Below are 22,678 nucleotides of genomic sequence, written 5' to 3' on the forward strand. Positions count from 1 at the left end.
TTAAGAATGACGTATTATTCAGTAATAACACAGGCAAACTCGGAAAAATAAATTCCGAGTGCTCCTATCAGGAGTCGAACCCTAGGACCTCCCGATTACCAGTTCGGATGCTCTACCACTGAGCTACAGGGGACTCGTGGGAGCTAAGGCCATTAAACTAGGTTCATGGGACAAACATCTTGCACATTGCTAGGATTGGAATGACAATGAGTGACATATGCGCAATGAAAGGAAATGTGATGTAATATTTTAAGCCTGACGAACAAATGAGAATGATGTATTATTCAGTAATGACAAAGGGAAACTCGGAAAAAGAAATTCCGAGTGCCCCTATCAGGAGTAACCTTTAAACTTTTAAAATTATATAATAGATGAAAAATACACTTGTTTAGTTAGCTCCATTGTGTATGTTCACACAGCATTGACGCTCATCCGTCAGTTAGTGGACGACCCTCACTGGGCAAGCTTCTGACGTATTCTTGAGTAGCTTCGAGTTCGTATGTTTACTGCATCATTGTTGGAAACGCCATACAGTCAATGATGGCGTCTTCACATGCTGTGCAACTTGCCCAAAATAATGGGTAGAGCTTGACGTAGGATTCGGTTTATGCTGGCAAGCTAGTTGTCTGAGATTGGAATTGGCAGATGTAGTCGAAAGTGGATTCATTTCTGTTGCTCTGATGTCTTCTCCTGTAGGATATCTATCTTACCTCTATAACCTTCCCAAGGTATGTGACTTCTGCTCTTGTTTAACTACAATCCTTGCCAATATATACAGATACGAAAATAGCGTTGGCATTGTACATTTGTGTTATGGATATCCATAACCAGTCACCATAAGCTTGGTGGTGCTGTCACTGCGATTTTTGGAAGACCCCCCTCCCCACACAATGTTGATAGCCACTGGAATTACGTTGAGTTTTTGAAAATCGTCCTAACATTTTTGGCCAGGATTGTAGGTGCGTCACAAAATCCGCCATTCTTATTTAAAACTAGCGTTATTCATCTTTTCAGTGACCACATTTTGCATTGTGCTAATCGATTTTGACTGGACAAATGGTTGTTAAGAGTGGATCGAGAAGAGTGGGGCTTAGCTTGAGTACAATCTTGAAAAGCCGGCTGAGAATAGCCATGTAGAGGTTACTTAACTACTTACTAAAGTGTCAAGAGGAATTTTATCCCTGTCCTCTGTCGCCATGACAACAATCATAGACAATTGAGTCACTTCACTAACATGTGAAACTTGCGCCTCAGCCATAGCACGCAATGTGGCATCCTTGGCCTAACAAGAAAGAAAGAAAAAAAGCTAAGAGGAGAGAAGGATTGAAAACAGACAGAAAGACAATATTGCAATCATATAAGCAATGAATTAGATTGCTATATTGATGCACATTGCGTTTCCTACGTATTCCTTCCAATATCTTTTAAAAATACCTCTTTCACTAACAAGGGATATTCGATACTACTGACAAGTTTAATTATCCTAATTCTTTTCTATGTTAAGATGTCGACCTTGAGTCATTGCTGCCCAAAGAAAAACAAGCCAACAATGAAAAAACAAGAAATAATAACTGGTTATCCACTCGCCCAGTACACTAACTGACTAACTGAGAAACACTGCAGGAACATAAGGCTGTTTTCTCCAACCTACCGTGTCATTATCACTTGAACTAAGAAAGGAAATGGCCAGAGTAGTGGCTTCATGGACTTGCCCTTTCTTTAAAAATGTCTCAATATTCTGAGTCACCTTTTCAACCATTGACGAATCGTTTATTCCCTGTGGAAGCGGTCTCACCTAAGTCGTGTAAAGATAATTATGCAACGCAAGAGTTAGATGGTTCATAAAAAGACTTTATGGTATGTCTGCTAAAGCTAAAAAGAGTGAACATTTACAAGCCTGGTCTGAAGTCCTCGGGAAACAACGCCTGGCCGATGGACTGTCTCTGAAAGAGTCATTCTTCAATTTTATTTATCACTCTTCCCCCTTGAAACATTGAGGCCAGTTAGGATGGACTAAAATCAACACTGAAGTGGGACAGGAAAGGATCCAAGGTCCATAGAGGCCAAAAAGTTGAAGGTTCTTAACATGGACTTTTGACAGTCATTTAGGTGAGAAAAATTGTTATCTAAAAGTAGATAAGGGTTAATCAAATTTTACAACCAGGTGGCCTGTTGTTAGCACTAATGTTTAAAAAAAGAAATCGTAAATTTTGCTCGGTTTCTGAATTATTTAACTTACGAAGCGAGCGTATTGCAAATGATGTATTTAAATAATTTCACCTTAACTTTGATGATGTCTTCATGAGTTGCTCCTCCTTGGTCACTTATTTCTACCTTTATGGTGACATTGTAATCATCGGTAACATTTCCTTCAGGAAGCATTGTTGATAAAAGAGGAATGTGGGAACCAGTTTTGACCATGACAAAGCCAGTTGAAGAAATAAAACTGAAACAAACAGGTAAGGTCATAAAAACATTCATCTAAGGGATAACGTTTGGACCTATATTTACTCCACTCAGTGGTTTGTGGTTTATGGGGACCGCGTTTTCTCCATTGCCGCGTCAAGATGATGGAACTCAAAACCAAGCCAAATTTGAGATGAGGACTCATCAGGGAGGTTAAGCAGCGACGACGGCGACGGCAACGAAAACGTCAACTGAAAATATAACTTTATTACATTTGTGCTACTTCGCGATTATTTCAACTCGCTCAACTTCTACAGAAACGGCGAGCCAAATTGGTAGGAGTGGCGTTCAAGTGAAGAAAGAAGATGAAAAATTCAACGTCGTGTCCTCACGTTCTTCAAAAACCCTAGAATTTGGTCATTTCACGATGTTGTTTTGCAAAGGACAGCAAAGAAATCTATTAAATTGTAAAACGCACGTGCAGAGCAATTGTTTTTTGCCTATTAAATCTATTGTTTTGTGGTGTAGTCGCTGTCGTCGACATCGTCGTTGCTTAAGCTCCCTATTATCTAAGTTTAAGCCCCTTTTGAAAACCCATTTATTCAAAACTAGGTATGCATAAGTTATTTCATGATACTGTTGATTACACTTTTAAGCCCCATTTACACTACAGGAAATTTTTGGCACGGCTCGGATAAAAATGGTACACGTACCAAAAACTATAGCACTGATGTCCTGTTTACACGTCCTTTTTTCTGCCGTGCTAAGCGGCGTGAGAAAATTTTTTGGTACGGGTAAAAGGCTCAACATCTTTGGTAGCGTACGCGATTATTCCATAGGGCGCATGCGGCCAATGGCTTATTTCATTCAAACATGGCGGGTGAGAAGTATTGGGAGTGTCTACTTTTAAAAAGGCCACACATCTTGTCGCAGGGACTTCGAAAATTAGTCTCTTCCTGTTGTTCTTTCCAGAATGATAGAAAAGACGTGAAGATACAAATATGTTCATTGTCATAGCAGCAATGCTGGCTTGTAACTGTCCTATCGAGCAATGATTTTGGATGTTAACACGTAATGGTCACTGATTTGAGTTGCTAGAAACAGTATTCAGGGACAAGGAGTGTATTCCTTTGCTTCATTTCCTTTCTTAGAGTGACCGTGAGATTTTCTTGGTGACTTGCTTGTTGTAGGGCGCGCCGATTCCGCCATGTTGAATGGAATTACTACACATGCTCCAACAGATGGTGCTGACCACAGTTACGAAGGCTCGTCAGGAAAAAATTGGTTTGGCACGGCTAATCGTTTACACTACACATTTCGTCCGAGCCGGGCCGAGTTTTTGGGAACGCGTACCAATTTCACCCGTGCTCGGACTACCTTTTCAGAAGGGCCGAGCACGGGTAAAATTTTGGGTCGGCAGGGATAAAATTTGGTACGGCAAAATCATTTACACTACAAAATTTACCCGAGCTGAACCTTTTTTTTGGGTACGCGTGCCATTTTTATCCGAGCCGTGCCAAAAATTTTCTGTAGTGTAAATGGGGCTTTAGACTCTTTTAACTATTGTAGACACATTGAGGCTACTAAACCCGTCAAAAGAACTATGCTTATTATTACAATTATTATTACAACTAGAAATACGTGACTCGCAAAACCTCGCGAAGCTGGGGCTGGGTGGAAAGCCCTCCTTACTCGTATTGTAGCATCAAACGAGGAGATTAAAAGGCGCATAAGATTTTTTTTGATGAGCATGGTGTTTTCGTAGTTCCACGGGCTAGTTTGCGGTTGAAAATCTATTTCTGACGCGACGTAATTTACAACGGGCGTGCAGCGCTGTCGTGTTCGATGAATTTATTTCCCACGGAAAATTATTTACCGCGGCCACAAAACGTGTAATTTCTTTACTGCAATCTTTCACAAAAAAGATTTCTAAAGGAAAGGGAAAAGATGCTGGAGAGATAGTTCTGTATCCAGTGAATATTGATGAACATCTGGAACATTACAGTTGAAATTTGATCATGCACGCACATTTTTTTCGATGTATGCAAATTTTGCTCTAGACGACGCCAGACAGTCTGACGTCATTGTGCGGACACCTTCATAGATACGTATACAGTCAATCTCGTACCCAGAGTCTTCAGGCTTTTTGGTCAGCGGGGCAACGCCGGGAAGACTCTGGGGACATCGAATTTTATTACCGCCAATCTCGTACCCAGAGTCTTCAGGCTTTTTGGTCAGCGGGGCAACGCCGGGAAGACTCTGGGTACGAGATTGGTATACAGTAAAAACCCGCGTGTAAGAACCTAGAAAATTAAGAACCTCCTGGCAGAAATTTGCTACTTTAATACCCCAAAATATAAGAACCTGTTTAGCCAAAAAAATTCCAACAGGTTCTTATATGCAGGGTTAAACTATTTTATTTACGATATTTTACCAAAAAGGTTGTCTTTAGAGATCAAAAAATTGCACAGTGAAACTAAAAATGCACCATGTATGTTAAATGTGAACTGTTGTTATAAAACAATTCGGCTACAATTAAAAGAATGTATCATTTGTATGTAATCTTGGTCTTGGTTTAAGTTTTTCATGCCTGTATCATCTTGCAGCTCATTTTTATATAAACCAGTACAGAAGATACAAAGCCATTTCTTGTTGCAAGTTTAGATCTGGCATTTTCTGATATTTGAAATATCAAGATGACAAGTTGGTTCCCCTTTCTTTAGACTTGTTACCAGTTTCTCCATGGGAACATATGTTGTGGTTCAATGTTCAAATCAGTTTGATTTTTTGAAACTGCTTTATTTTTTTCAAACTGGTTTTATTTTTTTGAAACTGGTTTGATCTTGATTATAAGCATTTATTCTATAAAATACTGTTAACAGTTTATAATGAAGAACAAACCATATATTATACCACAGTATTTTCTACTCCGTAAAAATTAAGAACCTAATTGAGAACCTACTTAGCCTAAAACGCCAGTAAGTACCCCAAAATATAAGAACCTGTTTTGCCAAACTCTAAAAAAGTAGGTTCTTACACGCGGGTTTTTACTGTATATATATATATAAATATATTTTTCGCTCGAATTCGCGCGGCTTAGCTCCGCTCGGGCCGGCTCGGCCCGACAAATTTATTAACCTCGCTACGCTCGGGCGAGGAAATTATGCAATACGTTGCCAAATCGTTGCCAGGGATGGATAGTCTTTGGGATGATAGGCAATTCATTCAGTCATCTGTGCCACTTCCAAGACGAACGATATTCCCTTTTTTTAAAAATATCGTAACCTCTAGCTATTGTATTTTAAGCGACATATACCTAAAAGTGTATGTTAAGTTTGAGTATTGGGTTGTCCATCCGGAACAGTTCACTGTAAAATTCGTTTCCAACACTAATCCTTCCAATGGTGTAACACTGCATCGTCTATTGGGAATAGACAGAGGCGGTACAGTTTGAAAGATTATTTCGTCCTCCATAAAACGTCCTTCTTCCAAAACAATTGAGCCTTTTATCTTGTAAGTGGTATTCATATCAAGTGAATATCTATTTTTATCGAGCTTGCCAAGAACCAAACTTGGGTTGTCTAACTCTGTGAGAATTCGGTCGCTTAAGTCTGTGATTTCCGTCCAAGACTGACTGGAATCTGCAGCATCTACCTTAAACAAAGACCAGCGATATTGAGTGATGCTTTTGCAGAGTTCTTCTGTACAATTGGATTCTATAATCATCCTCTTGCTGGGAATAACTTTAGGGCCACAGTTATACAGGCACCTGAAAGTGTAAAAGGCAAATGCAGGTGATAACCATTTGACTGCATCTACGGCTTCATCATTTTCTTTTATTCAGTGTTATTCATGGGGAATAGAGATGTTTAGTAAATGTAGTAATACGCGTTAATAAAAGTATTATAACCCAGAAATAAAAGCCGCAATAAAGGGAACGTCCTTCAGACATTTGAAGCCAGTGGCATTTGTCATATATTTGCCTATATTATTGCCTTGAAGTTGAACCCATGAATATAGGGGTAAACTATTTGAGCAAAAATAGGAGTTTTAACGACGCTTGAATAAAATTACCACCTTACCGGTAAGGTATTGGCACTCCCGGGGCCTTAAGGGGAATGTCACTTGGCTTGGTCTACAAGTAAATTCATACTTGTTATGCAATGCTTTCGAGTGGTATACAGTGAATATCCCACTCGTGACTTGATTTTTCTTGGTATACACACGAGCCTTTAGGCAAATATGTATACAAAGAAAAATCAAGTCACGAGTGGGATATTCATTGTATACCACGAGAAAGCTTTGCATAACTAATTTATTTCATGCCACTCATTGAATTAACACAAAAGGCCACTCTTTAATGCTTTCACAGCAAATACAATCAGTGAAAAAATATTCAACAGATTGGCAACGTTTTTTGAAATTACATAATTTTGGGAAAATATTAAAATAAAAAGGTACTGCTTATTAAGGACGGTGCCTAATAATACCGAAGTATTTTTGTGCGGCTTATAACTATGCGGGAAAAACAGATCTTAGCAAGGCCTCTTGGAATCCAAAAAGAAAATTGCGGGTAACCACGCATTCTTCAGAGATAATTAAGCAGTAATATCTCTAAAAAGCGCCAAAATATAAAGCAATGTGTGGGATTTTTTTCCTAAATTGAAGCTAAATTATCTCTGAAAAATGCATGGTTACCCCTAATTTTCTTTTGAGATAACAAAAGCACTTGCTAAGTTGTGCTTTCTCCGTATAGTTTTAAGCCGCGCAAAATTATCCCTGTATTAGTGGGAACCACCCATAGGAAACCTGAGTATCTCGAGATGCGCAGAACGTATGCGCAGTAACAATAGTAGGCACCGTCCTTAAATGGGATTTTTTCGTGGAATACTGCCCGTTGCATATCACAGAATATGCAACGGGTTTCTGGATTTCTGATTGGCTGTATTCTCTATAGCATGAGGATAAAGTGAGATAACGGCCTCTTACCTTATGAAGAATGCCTTTTGTTTCAAGGTAAGCGAATGGGATGCCCTTGAGCTTTTCTCACCATTTGAGACCAAAAGTTCAAAAACATAAGTTTGGCCTGCCTCCATCCGATCTACATTCACAACAAGAACTTCATTGACGCTACTGAGTCTTCCAGGACCATAGCCATAGCAACCACCTGATGCGCTTGCGTTTCCATTTGGAATATCGACAACTGGAAGAGGGTCGATTGCAGGAAATGCTTCGTAGCTTCTTCTGCAGAACCATGCAAAGATTAATGGATTTCCACTGCCTGCGTTTGGGTCGTAGGAAATGGAAGCGTTAAATGTAATATCCCCTTCTCCTGGAGCTGCCGACGAGACTCCTGAAATGATAGCGACAGGCGACTGTTGAAGGACTGAAACGTAACCATAGTCATATCCTATGACTTTATAATCGGGAAGAATTCTTAAAATGTAACTGACATAGTAGAAGCTGTCCGGATTCTGTGGGATCATTGACCAAAAGGGTTGACTGGTACCAAGTGGGGCACGCATAAATGTAGTAAAAGTCCTTGTTTTCAAGGATGCTTGGGTAATATGCCAGTATGACTTCAGTTGCGCTGACGAGCTGCAAACTGAGTGGTTTACTTCGGCGTTGACGACCATTAAGTCCGTTGTAGAAAAAACTTTGGCTTGGTCTAGCGTCTTGCTTAAGTTCAGGTTAACAGTTGCTGGCAAACATGTGCAGTTAACTGAAAAAGCAACAATAACAACAACAATCACTGCAAACTGGGTAAGCATTTTTAAAAAATACTTATAATGATAATGATAATAACAATAATAATAGCCTTTCGACAGAGGGCCTACGTCACAAGTGGTTTTCAGGAGCCCCTCATAACATAAACAGCAAAACTAAAATTTCATAAGTCATTAGAGCATAAGAGCATTTTATTTTAAAAACGTCGCGCATAAAGCAAATTGCGTAATTAAATTACAAAAGAGTAATAAGATCTTCAATTAATAATAAGATTACAAAACATTATGTCTTGATTACAAAAGAAGCAGTTTAATATAAAAAAGTTAAAAAGAAAAATGTATACAAGTACAGCATCTCAAGAAAGCACAATTGAAATGCTTGCTCCACGAACTTAAAGTGCAACGAACTCAACCGGGGCCACCGAAAAAAGCGACACTTTGAAATTTAAAGAAATGTTCCCATTTTTGATTGGCTTACAAGACTCTTTTGTTGTGAACGTGACCTGTGATTGGCTGATTAATGTTGGGTGGCCCCAGTTGAGTTCGTTGCACTGTAAAATGGACTATTTTGAAGAAAGTGCCTTTATTTCCGTTGGTAAGGCATGCCAATCATTTAAAGAACTATTCTTAGAAATTTGAAGGCCCCAATTCGTAATAGATTTAACAGTTGTTATCATTTCCTTGTTTTGAGTATAGTTATTATGAAGGTTATAGTTTTATCGTTAAGCGTCTGAAGTGGTAGTCCCCGTTCCCGTACAGGCGTACGTTTTGGCTAGCAAGTGGACAAATATGGCTTCGTGCTTCAAGGTAAACAACACAAATGTGGAAAAGAGAGGGGATTGAGGGCAAGTATGGAAAAGTGAGCAATGAAGTGGTGGCTTGACCTCTCTTGACCTCGCTTTCCAGACAAAATGTCCCACGCGACTAAAACTTTCAGGGTTTTGGTTAACCGTATTCAGTCTGGGAGGGGTGGGGAGGGGGGGCACAAAGTGCCTGCGCTGACTTTTTATGTTTATATACTAGAGCAAATATCCCCAAATTTTGTGAGTTTTCCTTACATTTATCTGGTAACAGTTTGATATAATAATTGATTGGTTACGTGATCTGATGTGTCCATGGCAACAAGACTTTGACAGTCCGTTTTTTGCCAAATTTGGATATTTTTTCCTTCTGATAAATTATCATTTTATGTTTGTAATGTTAATATTTTTATACCAGTTTGGTTCTTATTTATTGGTTTTGATAAATTTTGAACCAATTTGGACGAGCCTTCCGCGGTTTTGGAGATATCAGGAAATCCAAGATGGCTGATCTAAGTTGGCGGCTGTGAAGAACAAATGACGTGATTGTAACGTGATATGACACAATCGGTCTACGTTGTTGACCTTAAACAGTTTGGGACATTCCATAGACCTTACAAGTCCCCTTGTCATAGATTTAATGGCCTTGTGGTTGCCAAGAGTCCCAGGCCGCTCGGGAACGAAACAGCCTTCGCTGAATAGGGTTAACGACGGGTTTCTGGGCCATTGCAGAGCGATTGGTTGTTAATTACCTAAATGTGTGAGAGTCAGCCTACTGATTATTACCAATGCAGCACCTTTTTAGCTTATCTTATTATACAAATGCAATTGAACGTCGGTTTTTAAATCTTATATGCCTTTAACGCTTGAAAATAACGTTTCCAAACTCATTTATAATTCATGAAAAGAAGACAAAGGAAATCACTGCCGTGAAAGAGGTTTGGAAATGTGATCGAAGTCGTTTAAAAAAACTCGGCTTCGCCTCGTTTTTTCAACCTACTTCTCAGTGTTTGGATATCTGATGAAACACTCTCCCTCGTGTTTGATATATTACATGAAACACTCTTCCTCGAATTTGATATATTACGCCTAGTTCTGTATGGATTCCCAAGTACGTAACAATGGAAAAAAAATTCAGAGAGCTTGTTCCTGGTACCTGCTGTATCTACTGCGTCCAAATAGTTACTGTCAAAAAACGGTACAGACTTTATGCTTGATTTTATTTTGCTGAGCAGCTGATCCTTAACAGCTGAGGTGATGCAGAAGATCCTTATATCTACCATTGGTAACGTTGTGTTGGATTCAATGCTAGAACTCTGCGCCCTGGAAAAATAAGGATACTTATCATAAGGTACTTAACACAACAACAAGTAACTTAATTTGCATTGTCGAACGAATACCGGACAACGTTTATTAATTCGGTGGCAAGTGGCTTAAGACAAGAAAAAGGTGCTGCTCTTTGTAAAGTGTCTTTATCCCCTCCTCAATGAGTTCTTGATTGTCCTGTAGTACTATGTCGCAAGACGTATCTCAAATGTCGAAGAAATCTTTCATTCAAGCAAGGCAGTATACAGAGGGAAAGTAACTTCATCATTATATCGGCTACATCAATGTTTGATCTATAACGATCTGGTTGCGTTCGACGTAGAAAATCACCCTCCTAATACAGATTGGATTCGAGATTGTATGGGACAACGTCGATTGCCTTGAATGAATGGATCTTGGGACGCGTATTTGGCATCCCCCGCAGATTTTGCAGGGGCGCATGGTATCATCTCCAACTTGGCAAAGGAGAGAGCCTGGAATCGAGATCATCGAACGCACTCCCTAATCTTTGATTATTATTAGTAAGTACTGAATATGGTTCAAGATGTATCTCAAGTGTCGAAGAAAAATTTTATCCAAGGAAGACAGTATACAAAATAAAAGTAATCTCATCATTATCTCAATTACATTACAGTTTGATCAATATAGATCTGGTAAATTGTTGTAAGAAAAGAAAACAAATATCCTACCCAAATCTCTGAACTTCAGCCATGACAAAACCATAAGATCCACCAAGAATACTGGTAAACTGCAGATAAAGTATCAGAGTAAAAACATCATGGACTTGAACTCGACAGGGCAAAACCCAAATGAAGTTTATGTCATTTGACACGGCCTTTGATTAAACATTTTGACGATAATCACATAAATAAAACAGCCCACTAGAACTAAAAACAAGCAAACAAAATCATCAAGAAAACAAACTGAATCAAACTTTAAGGAACTTGATATTTAACCTCATTAAATAAACCTTGCTTTCCGAGAAGTCAACAACACTTTACAGCATTAAAAATTATACCTGTTATGAACCTTACAGATCGTGTGTTATCGAAAGAAGTAGTTATCCATACCTCGTTTTTCACATTGGTCTTCATGGCCTCGTGCTGTTGAGAAGTTGAGTTCAGAAGGTCCAAAGTTAACTGCTGGTTTGCAATTATAAGCCATACGTTAAAATGATACACTGAAAGAAAAATATTACATCATCACATTAATGACATAGAAGATGAAGGAATGGTACGGTGTACCTTGGAGACAACCAGTACAAGTCTGCTCTACGAAGACGCTTATTTACTGTTCAAACACTGGGTCCCTTTTTTTAACCATCTGCTGGTACAGCTTTCAGTCTTAGCTATCAGTTAAACATATTAAATTGTTACTAGCAATCGTAGCGTCAGCTGCGTTGCAATTAGATGTTGCTTAGTTTTCGACACCCTCTGAGAAGTTCTTTGTGTGAGCAGTTGTATAAACGTCGTGCAAACTTCAGTTGCAGAAACTTTGCCAGTTCGACACAGCTCCATGCTCCTTACAATAACTGACTTTGCACACGCGCTCTGCGAATAAAAAAAACTTCTCGTCTGTGACTGAATGTGGCCAATAGTCAACTCACATTTTGTGCCGTACGCTTCCACTCTGAGACAATTGAATTCATGGCGATCAGTTGGATGAAAGCGAATATACCGAGCTTGCACTGGCGCTACCAAGTGATGCTTGTCAATAGTCCTGGAGTCACCTTGGCGGCGAAATTCCTGAAAGGAGTTTAATGCATTAATTTATAACAAGCGAAACTGTGTACCCCAAATCAACCCGTTTGAATATTTTCGTTATCCTGTTTCTTATTTTGATATGAAAGTTACCAAGAAGAATCTTCAAATGTATTGTTTCCGTTTTCTGGTTTTTTTTTTTTGGTTGTTGTTGTTGTTGTTGTTGTTGTTTTTTTTTTTACAATCTTCAGGCAATACACTCGTACAATACGAAAGACGAAAGAAGCAACGAAAAAAAGAAAGAAAGAAAGAAAGAAAGAAAGAAAGAAAGAAAGAAAGGAAGGAAGGAAGGAAGGAAGAGAGAAAGAAAGAAAGAAAGAAAGAAAGAAAGAAAGAAAGAAAGAAAGAAAGAAAGAAAGAAAGAAAGAAAGAAAGGAAGGAAGGAAGGAAGGAAGGAAGGAAGGAAGGAAGGAAGGAAGGAAGGGAGGAAGGAAGGAAGGAAGGAAAACTAGCAGAGCTTTCGTATTGGGCGCTGCTTATTTACATACAAAGGAAAGACATCGTTGGGCTACCTTAAAAGTGCATTTATAGAAATAACTAACTGACTTAATTGTAATTCAGTTCCTTTGATATAATTTGAATGGCTAAGAAAAATAGAAATGAACGAAGCCTCGTCTTACAATTATTATGTTGAAAAAATAAACAGAAAAAGGAAAAAAATGAAAGCAAAACTAGAGGGTGATAGCTTTTGTATTGTGTTTATTGTTTTGAAATGGATAATGACTTTTTCCTTTTTGGCATCAACTTAAACAGGAAATTCCGGTATAAAAGGGGTCTGGCCTGGCCTTTCACAACAGCTGTCAATCAACCAGCTGGAATGTTTACAACTGACCCCTACTGATAAATTGGCTTAGTTTTGGAAATAAAGGCCCTGTTAAAAATTGTGAATAAGACACTGATGTCTAAAACTGCTTTGGTGATATTATGAAATTTAAAGCATGTTTTTTTCAGAGGACGCTTGAGTCAACAACGTGCCAAGACTGAAAGGCGTCGACATTTGCACTTCGCACCTGTAAAGGTGTGAACGAAAGGAAGGGCTTGTCCTTTCATAACGAAACTTCTCGCATGATGAACAGCTCGTGAGCCTTCTTCCGTGAAAAAATCTATCAGCAAACTAATCAGTTTTGACATTTGATTTCACCACTCTATGTATGCAGTTTGTCTAGTATGAAAAGCGGAAAGGCTCAGTTGCAAGAATTGAACGAGGCACTGACATTAATTACTAGCAGGATGTAAAACGAAACTCCAAAAGTGAAATTTTCCCGCCATTGATCATATGTAAATGATAAATTGAACGCGCTGAGATCTAGGCTACCTGTCTCTTCTTTTTTTTTTTTCAACCATAAATTTCGATCAAATATCACTAATTTTGGTTAGGCTTAATCTACGTTTAATGGCGCCAGAGAGAGCCAAATGTCTGCCGTCAGCTATCACTTCTCACGAATGACTCACCACTTCTATTCCATTGTCAAACTTGTAAGTAGTCCAAATGTTTCCATCCGTTGAAAAAGATAATTTGAAGGCTGTGACCCATTCATTGCCATTAATGTCCCCCTGGGTATCAACGCGACAAACTGTAAACATGTCTCCAAGGTAAATCTGAAGCCAGTCGTTGTTGCTATTACTTGTCAGTGAGCACCAACCATCGCCCCTGTTTCCTCCCAGCCGGCCAAACCAAGGTTGGAAGCGACTCCCTATGTACGTGGAACTTGCGGTCATATGGCTGTCAGGAATAATACCTGGATTGGCAACTCCGATGGGGCTCGTGGAGCAATCAGAATTAAAACCTAAAGATTTTTGTTTTGAAACGTTTAGAACATCCTGTTAAGCTGACAACCCTCAACCCTCTTAGATAATACCTAAACCGAGATAACATACCGCTCATCTCCGTCGCGATGTCCTGGCTGCTTAAAACCTTCTTGAAGACCTTGAGTTTTGTAACGAGTCCATAAAATGTTTCTCCGGTGTCTTCCTTCTTCCCTATCTGGTAAAAGCTGTGTGCGTTATTTTTTAACCCATAACTTGACAGGCCGTCGGCAGCTACTGTCCTCGCGGCTATGGTTCCGTTGACGAAAATTTTAGCGAGTTTCAGTCTTTGTTCCCATGTGGCTGTAACGTGTAACCACACATTTAGAGGAATCGCTCTAGAAAAACAAAAGTGAAAAGTTATATATGCTGATAATTAGGGTGGTGTGTGAATTCTTCACCCTCCTAAAATCGTGCAGATGAACAAAACTAAGCCACACAATCGGCTTAGAGTTGGAAACGTTTAAGTTGTCTTTTCCAGCTGACATATAAACCAGACATATGATGTTCTGGGGATATCCAATAAGAATTACAAACAAAAAATATCAAACTTGTTCAAGTTTTTTGTCTTTCAATAAGTTAAAAGTTAATAATAATTTCAATTATTAATGCACAAATTAATGGTTTTAACTTTTGACAATAGACCATACTGCTGTTTTTTAATGAACATTTCGTGTCTATGTTTGTGCTTACTGTCTTGTTGGTTTACATTTAAAATTGCTTGCACACAAATGAGGCTGCACAAGCCGTCAAGCATTGCTCACACCGGATTGCATGAACAATTGATTCACTCATCAAGAACGCACACATGGCACAAATTATCATCTAAGTGATATTGATCCATTGAAGAAGGACTAAGCCCAAAACTTATGGACTTTTCTTCAACCATTATTTGGCACTTTGATTCTCTATCACCTAGAGATACTTCTTTGTTTGTACAAGTGCCACGCAGCACATCAACTTTCCGGTTCATGTTCACTTACGATGTCAAGTTCGCTATAACGTCTTGTCCTTGCTGATTCCTTAACTGGTACCCAATCTCCTTCCGTTCACCGTGAACCAAAAGGGAAAATTGATGTGGATCTGACCAATCAGCGTAGATGTAACCTGGAGTTTTGGCGGGTTCCAAGACCTTCACCCAGCACGTGATCGAAAACGCGGGAAACTGGTAAAGATTAATGGACGGCACGTCTGCATATGACCCACTGCCATCTAAGTACAATGCCCGGACGCCATCTTCGTATCTGTAGGAAGCCCTACCATGTAAACTAGATTAAAGAAGAAAAAATGTCACGATTATCACAGGGCACAGAAGAGTCAAATTTGACAATAATTCTGGCTAAATTCACTGGGAGAATGCTGCGCAAAATTCAAATACATGTAAAAATGTGACCGGCCAATGCGTAATGAGATCTTATTACGATTCTGTTGAAAGATTATGCCAATGGTGGTCCACGGGGAAACAGTCATCGCCCGATTGGGCGACGTAGGAAAGTGAAGCTTTTTCATTGCCGAGAGGAAAAAAAATGTTTTAACCGTAAGGTACTAGTGATACACAGTCGGCACTGTTAAAAAGGTTATTAACCTTCAAATTCAGAATCAGCCCCTTCTGCGTCTGGAAAGGTTAAAGATTTTAAAGAGGCTAGTTATGGTAATTTTTACATTTTTGGGTAAGGACTGTGCTAAAATTAAAAGTAAGTAACTTTCGTCGTTCACCAAATATTCTAGGAAAACCAAAACGGATATTTCAAATAATTTTCTCAAAGGGAAGAAAAAACAAAGTGATTTTAATTTTCTGGCTCCAAAGAAACTTATTCATCTTTTCAGGAAACTAGTGCCGTTTAATGCAAAACTAAGATGGATGACAAAGCCCAGCGAAAACTTCATTGTTTTATTTATTTTTTTATTTTTTGGATTTGAGGTTTATATTTAGAGTCTCACCTCGTATCTGATTAGACACCAAAAAATATTTCTCTGTACGTATATTTTTAAGGCTTTTCAGTTTTCACTGTATGCAAATGCTTTTCCAATCCAAAGAATTTTGGTGAGTCAAACCCGTAAAATGATTTCATTATACTAAATGTAAGAAGCATGTCACTATTATATTTCAATAACGTTTTCTTGGAGAACGTGCGCACACAACGGTGAATTTTTCATTTTCTTTCTTAACTTGAACGCCACTCCTACCAATTCGGCTTCTGGATAGTTCGCCGTTTCTGTAAAAGTTGAATTAGTTGAAATAATCGCGAAGTAGCATGAAAGAAATAAAGTTATATTTTCAGGTGACGTTTTTCGTTGCTGTTGCCGTTGCCGTCGTCCCAGCTTAAGTTCCCTAATTTCGGTGGAATGACACGAGATCCAGGTACGTTCGTTTACACTGCTCTTCAGCGGCTAGATTGCAACAAAATAGTGAATATATTGATCAGTAACAAACATTCAATTTTCACTTACATAACATCCTTCTCGGAACCATCAAGTTGCCAACCTGCAACGAGGTCAACTGGAGAATCTAAAACGAAAAATCAGGGGAAAATATGAAATGAAGTCCAGTAAGTGACACAGGCATACTCGGAAAAAAATCCGAGTGCTCCTATCAGGAGTCGAACCTAAGACCTTCCGATTACTAGTTCGGATGCTCTTCCACTGAGTTACAGGAGACTCGTGTGAGCTAAGGCCATTAAACTAGGTTCGTGGGACAAACATCCTGCATACTGCTGGGATTGGAATGTCATGTTTTGCATATGCGCGATGGAATAAATTTGTTGGAATATTTTAAGCCTGGTGAATAAATGAGAATGATGTATTATTCAGAAAGTGACACAGGCACACTCGGAAAAAATCAGGCTGTAAGGTGTTGGCATAAACATGCATGATTTAAACTCAGTGTGTTTTGACAATTAAGGCTCCGTCCGCACAAGCGCTCTTTCGAAATGCCTCGTTTTCGCTTCCCGAAAAGACTCATGTACACACTTAGTAACCATTTTCCTAACGTTTTCTCCCATCGACACTAAAACGCTCGAACGCTTTAACACGCTCCGAAGAAAAGGTTAGATTAACATCTGCGCATGCGAGAAACAGACACAATGATACGATAGGACTCCGTTTTCATATTTCTCCATCCTGCACTGGAGAGCATTTTCGACGAAGTGTGAGGACACAAGGCTAAAGCGCATCGAAATTTGCGCGTTTCAAGCGAAAACTTTGTATTGTGGACGGATCCTTTACATTAAATTGCGCTCATGACATGATAAAATATCTTTCCCAAATTAAACGAGGTGCTAAAATCGTCCAAAAGTTTTTTTTTTTAAATTTTTAACTCATACCAGCGAATTTTCAACAAATGTTTCCAGTTTGATATATTCGGGTTTAAAGCACCTAGTAAAACGTAACACGACTGACGAGAAACCACGTGCCATTTAGCCTTATTACATCCGCTAATCATAAAATGACAAATTCTTACAAAAATATTGCTAAATTTACCCTAGTGTTTACAAATGTTATACTATACTTCCAACATCGTGTGATCATGTGCAACTTGACATGTTGAACTTCACAAAAATGTTCAATTTGCTTGCGGCTCGCTTTCCTATCACACCGTTCTTTGTGTACAAATATATTGTTTTTTACAATTGTATGGTTATTGGTCTTTAGGAGTTTTATGCAATAGATATCGTGACTCTTAAAAAGGGACTTTGCAATTAAATTAATAGGTAATCAGCATTTACGACAACAGGAAGAACTTAAATGATAAATTGTCGTAATAACTTGACAAAACGACATGTTGCAATGCTTGTGATTCATTATGTATGCATGCAGATGTTCGAGTTTCGTTGCCTACCATTACACACTTTGGATCAAAAACAATGATAGTTTAATTTTTAAAGACATCTTTTATATTTTGAAGGCTTAAAATACAGGCAGCTGAAATGAAGACAAAACCTTTTCACCCATAACTTATCCCTCGCAAGGCATTGACTGCATGTTACCTGAATATAGTTCTGCTCGGTGCGCTATCCAGATGAACTGAGTCGTGAAATGCTCGCCTATCATGTCATCTTTATTGTCTGCGCGCGCAAGAGACGTTATTTCTTCGGAAAATATTTACTTTTTTTTGATAAAAATTTTATTAAAACATACTTATTTTGGGAACTAAAAAAATTTCTCTTTTGGGTCACAAGTTGACTTCAAGTTACCAAGATGTAGGCATGTAAAGTTGAACAGCTGTCAATCAAAATGAGCTGGCGCGATTATCATACAGCTGCATTCAAATTGAACGATCTTATTCTCTTCCTTTACACTTTAATTTGAACATCCTGTTTATTTCTCACACGTATTTCTCTCACGTAATAAGAAGCTGAGAACTTGGAAACTAATAAACATTTGACGTGTTGTTTCATTTTCTGGAAATTTAATAGAGATCCATGATAATAATACAATATTACGCAGTAATTTTAAGGATGGACATATTGACTCGATGGGAGATAAATACAAAATTTTTACTGGCGTAATAAAATACTTCAAATTGGACGATCTTATTCTCTTCCTTTACACTTTGAACATCCTGTTTAACGCACGTAAAAGGAAGCTGAGAATAAACATTTGACTTGTAGTTTTTTGGAAATTTAATAGAGATCGGTAATAATAATACAATATTACGCAGTAATTTAAAGGCCGTTGGAGTTTGGACATATTGACTCGACGGGAGATAAACACAAAATGTTTACCGGCGTACTGAACATACATCCAAAAAGAACCTCGTTTTAGTAACTGTCCGTTTAAATACGATTTTACTCCCCTTACAACTGTTACAATTTTCGGACTATTTTTTATGAGGCGATAGAGCGTGTGAACAATATTAAGTTTATCGAGCACAGTTTTCGTTTGGACGGTTCAATTTGAATGCAACACAACCATAGATTGCGAAAAAAACACAGAACAAATTGGAGGAAAGAGTGGACGAATACTGCGGCATAACGTCAATAGAATTGCTAAACAGTGCACCTGTACATTCATTCTTTCAAGAATGTTGTTCCAAAAAGGTCGACTTTGAAGCGTGATCCAGTTATTTCATTAGCGATCCAGTTATTTCATCTGTCTGATTGGTGATTATTTGTCACATTTCTTAATAACGTGTGTTTATACTTTTAGATTCATGTTAAAAATTGCTGTCCAGCGAATGAAGTCACCTTGTCGAGCGTTTTCACGCGAAGTGGTAATTTACACTCATTTGACCTTAATGCCTAATCGAAAATCTTCGGGCTGTGTGTTTTGTCGAATGGCGAAATTTTTCTCCGAAACTGGTTTATTCGTCAAGACATTTCGGTGACCGAAGTATAGATTTAACATAACGTATAACTGTCTTCAGCTTAGGATTAAAATTAATTTAAACCAGGGGCCAATATATGTGGCTTTATCTTTGAAACCACATAACGCGGTATCTTATTGCCAATGTTGCTGTTTGATATTCTTTATTTTACAAAATACAGTTCACATCGCCTGTCGCAAGGGCGAGGGAAACGGTAAATCACTGAAAATCGTTTTCCGAGATATTCCAGCCACGGTGTTGAATTTTGCAATTTTCCGTACCTAGGGCTACCGACCTTTGGGTGCCCGTAAAGTCCACCCTAATGGTCTCTACATAATATGGTTAATCTATACTGCCTATTACATTGCTGAACCGAAGTTTTGTCGGGTCACCAAAAAAACTCATTTTAATCCCTAGTATTAAGGTTGGGGACAAAATTTTGAAGTTTCACAGAAGGACAGAATTGTCAAGATAGATTCTTTGTAAGGCTTACATCCCCGCCCGTGCACCGCTTACACAGTTTGTTTACTAAGCATAGACAATTTGGCTTTGTAATTGTGTAGTGCCATGTGCTCATTCGGAGTCGTAAATATATTGCGATTGCAGATGAAGGACGTTTTGTTAGGCCACTGGAAGTTACACCAACGTGGCGGAAGTTTCACCCAGCGTGGATGGCAAGAGCTTACGATAGCGACTCAAAAAGGTGTCCTGCGTAGAGTGGTTTTTACAAAATGTATTTATAAATAAGGGCGCTATATGTCGGCAATGCTCCCTTCGCCAATGACACGTCAGTTGAGTAGATTTCTGTTATCCTTGATGACCAGGGCACTGGCAACACATACGATCAACCAAACAAATTACGTTTTTTTATATAATATGTTACCGGTTCAGAAAACGGGGGCTGCCTTGAAAGTTTAGGAATGTTTTAACTCACCTTGACAAGCTGCCTCCCGTTCCATTACGCAAGAAAACAAAACAAGGGAAATTGAATATACAATGATGCAAAGATGTTTCATTGCTGGTGAACAAAAACGAAAAAGACAGCGTTGCTATTCAAAGACTTAGAAATTGTTCGCGAGAAACCAATTCCTTGTAACTCTAAAAGCGGGTGTGATCTTGTTATCGAAGCATGCACATCTGTCTGATTGGTGATTATTTGTCACATTTCTTAATAACGTGTGTTTATACTTTTAGATTCATTACCTTTTAACATTGTCTATTGGACAGTTGTTTTAACTTAGCGTCTGTTTGTCTTTAAAGCATGCTTAATGGTTTTTTTATTATTCAAATGATAATTTCGTTCGAGGCATCCACGTTTTTGTTCTCAGAAATCTATTAAAACGGGTGTTTATTTATGATATCTATTTGTTTGCAAAATTAGAACTACAATGTAGCTATTCTCCGCAGAAATATTCCATAGAATATTTAAATGAGGAATACGTTGCCTGGTTTAAGTTTTCGCCTACAGTTATGTATGCCACAAGGAAGATGTTAAATCGACCATCAATTATATTGTCATTAAGAGGTCTCGAGCACTTAAAGCCGTATGAACCTCTTACTAACTGGTCAGCAAGAATTTTTCTCTAGCAACCTGGTGGGCAGGATATTTTTTTCCCTTCTAAATGCTCTGCAGGAAATTTTTTCCCCTCCTCATTTCTCTGCAGGATATTTTTTCCTCGAAAAAGGGTCATGTGTTTACATATAAAAAATGTATTTACATTTACATTTTGGTCATTGCAGTAATATCCCTAATATGGAGCTGCAAAGCCTTAAAATGTTGTAAGCTATTATAATTTATCTATCAATTATTATATTAAAGATATATCTTATTTGAAAATATAAAAACAGGAAAATATAGATACATGTTACTGTTATTTGTTTATTTATGGTTGACAACAGGAAATATTTGGATCTGTTTCTTTTTATACTGAATATATATATTAAAAAAAATAATAATTCCTAATGTCACAGTTGCCTTGCATGTGACAATCATAGAATAGCTTCGTTTACTGATTGGACACAGTTGCAGTTTTCAGCCATGTTCATTGCTGCTGTTAATTTTTATCTTGCAGCACAATTTTTATCCATGAAATATACAGCTACTTTTCATGCACCTATCAATGTCTTGCCCCAACAGGGGGAGTGCGGGCATGAGTGGGGCATTTGACCTGTGAACTTTGTCTGAGGGAGGGGACGTTTTGAACAAAAATTAAGGTTTGAAATGGCAGAGGGTGTGGAATTTGAAATTTATTGACCAAAAATATTTGAAAATGTAAATCGTCAATAGCCCCTGGGTATTCCTGCACTCCCCCCATTGGGGCTAGACATTGATAGGTGCGTTTCTAAAACATCGCAAAAATATTATATTTAAATGGAGAATAAGGCATTGCAAAAATATTATTTAAATAATTACATGAAATGTTTCTGTTAAAAATTAAAAATTAAAAAAATTTTTTCTTTGTCTATTAAAACTTGATTCTTTAATTAAAAGAAATTACCTCCATTACTGCTTGTGATAAGCTAATAACGCATTGCACATATGAAGCAATAATTCTGCAGCATCACCAAATCCAGAGTTTAAAGGGAGCAAGGGAAGAGAATGGCTGCAATTTTGCTGGGATTTTGTAAAGCCCCCCGGAATGATCAAATAGCTTTGCAACATTTTGTTTTTCTTACAGCAGTACAAGAAATTTTTTCTATTACATTTGTGTTGCATGCAATTTTTTCTTCGGGCGAGCTTACTGGAAATTTTTTTTCAAAATCAACCCCCCCCCCCCCCCCCCCCACTGCACGAAAAATTAGATTTGCTCTTTTTTTGATCCGTATCAAAGATGAGGTCAAATATAATAACATTTTTGACAACACATTTGATGCGCATCAAATATTTGACGCCTTTGCATATACCTTTGACTCGAATCAAAAGTGAGTTCAAATGTATTAACAACTTTGAGCCTACCTTTGACGCGCGTCAAATTTAAATCAAACAACTTTGACTCCGCCTATGACGCGCATCAAAGGTGGATCAAATATATGCTATCTTTGATTCGAAACAAATTTGAATCCACCGTGAATCAAATGCGGCCTTTGTCACCTATGATTCGAATCAAAGGTAATCAAAGGCGGCCTTTGACAGTCTTTGACCACACATTTGATGTGCGCAAAGGCGTTTTTTCGTGCAGTGCCCCCCCCCCCCCCCGCCCCTCAAAGTTAAATGGTCGGCCCCTAAATTAACCAATCACACCGTGCGTACCAACTTAGAGATATGATAAAATACATAAATACAGTAATCTCTTGCCTTCAGTTTACGTCTTTAAAGTAACCTTAGTTTGAGTTTTTAATTGTTCTGATGACAATATAATACAGTATTTTGCCGTTTTGGTAAGTAAAACATTCTGAGAGTATTGCCCTTTCCAACCAGTGGAATTGATGGCGAAACGTTTTTTTTTTTTTAACTTTGTTGACTACACTCGGATTTACGTTAAGAAATACAGATAGTTTGCCATGATTGTTTTGCATATCGCTTTTACAGAATTGTTGTTATCTAAGGTA

General features: G+C 38.2%; 1 protein-coding gene and 1 long non-coding RNA gene across 2 annotated transcripts in view; both read right to left on the reverse strand.

Annotated features, from left to right (window-relative positions):
- LOC146467226 (polycystin-1-like protein 2) overlaps positions 1–20,088 on the reverse strand; it is a 31,612-nt gene extending 11,524 nt beyond the window's left edge. The window contains exons 1-14 of the mRNA XM_085126024.1: positions 20,064–20,088; positions 16,276–16,333; positions 14,808–15,092; positions 13,897–14,162; positions 13,471–13,805; positions 11,865–12,003; positions 11,329–11,438; positions 10,948–11,006; positions 10,089–10,255; positions 7,396–8,128; positions 5,723–6,175; positions 2,281–2,446; positions 1,652–1,795; positions 1,157–1,282 (exon numbers count right to left, since the gene is read on the reverse strand). Coding sequence (XP_084982150.1) covers positions 1,157–1,282; positions 1,652–1,795; positions 2,281–2,446; positions 5,723–6,175; positions 7,396–8,128; positions 10,089–10,255; positions 10,948–11,006; positions 11,329–11,438; positions 11,865–12,003; positions 13,471–13,805; positions 13,897–14,162; positions 14,808–15,092; positions 16,276–16,333; positions 20,064–20,088 — 3,066 coding nt within the window. The remainder of the gene's footprint in view (positions 1–1,156; positions 1,283–1,651; positions 1,796–2,280; positions 2,447–5,722; positions 6,176–7,395; positions 8,129–10,088; positions 10,256–10,947; positions 11,007–11,328; positions 11,439–11,864; positions 12,004–13,470; positions 13,806–13,896; positions 14,163–14,807; positions 15,093–16,275; positions 16,334–20,063) is intronic.
- On the reverse strand, positions 4,035–4,463 carry LOC146467227 (uncharacterized). The gene is made up of 2 exons (XR_014867749.1): positions 4,431–4,463; positions 4,035–4,397 (listed from the first exon to the last, which is right to left on the reverse strand). It is a non-coding gene; the product is annotated as an uncharacterized LOC146467227 (long non-coding RNA).
- Positions 20,089–22,678: the final 2,590 nt, after the last annotated feature.

The sequence above is a fragment of the Pavona decussata genome, unplaced genomic scaffold (assembly GCF_977016875.1).
Source record: "Pavona decussata unplaced genomic scaffold, jaPavDecu1.1 SCAFFOLD_137, whole genome shotgun sequence".
NCBI lineage: Eukaryota > Metazoa > Cnidaria > Anthozoa > Scleractinia > Agariciidae > Pavona > Pavona decussata.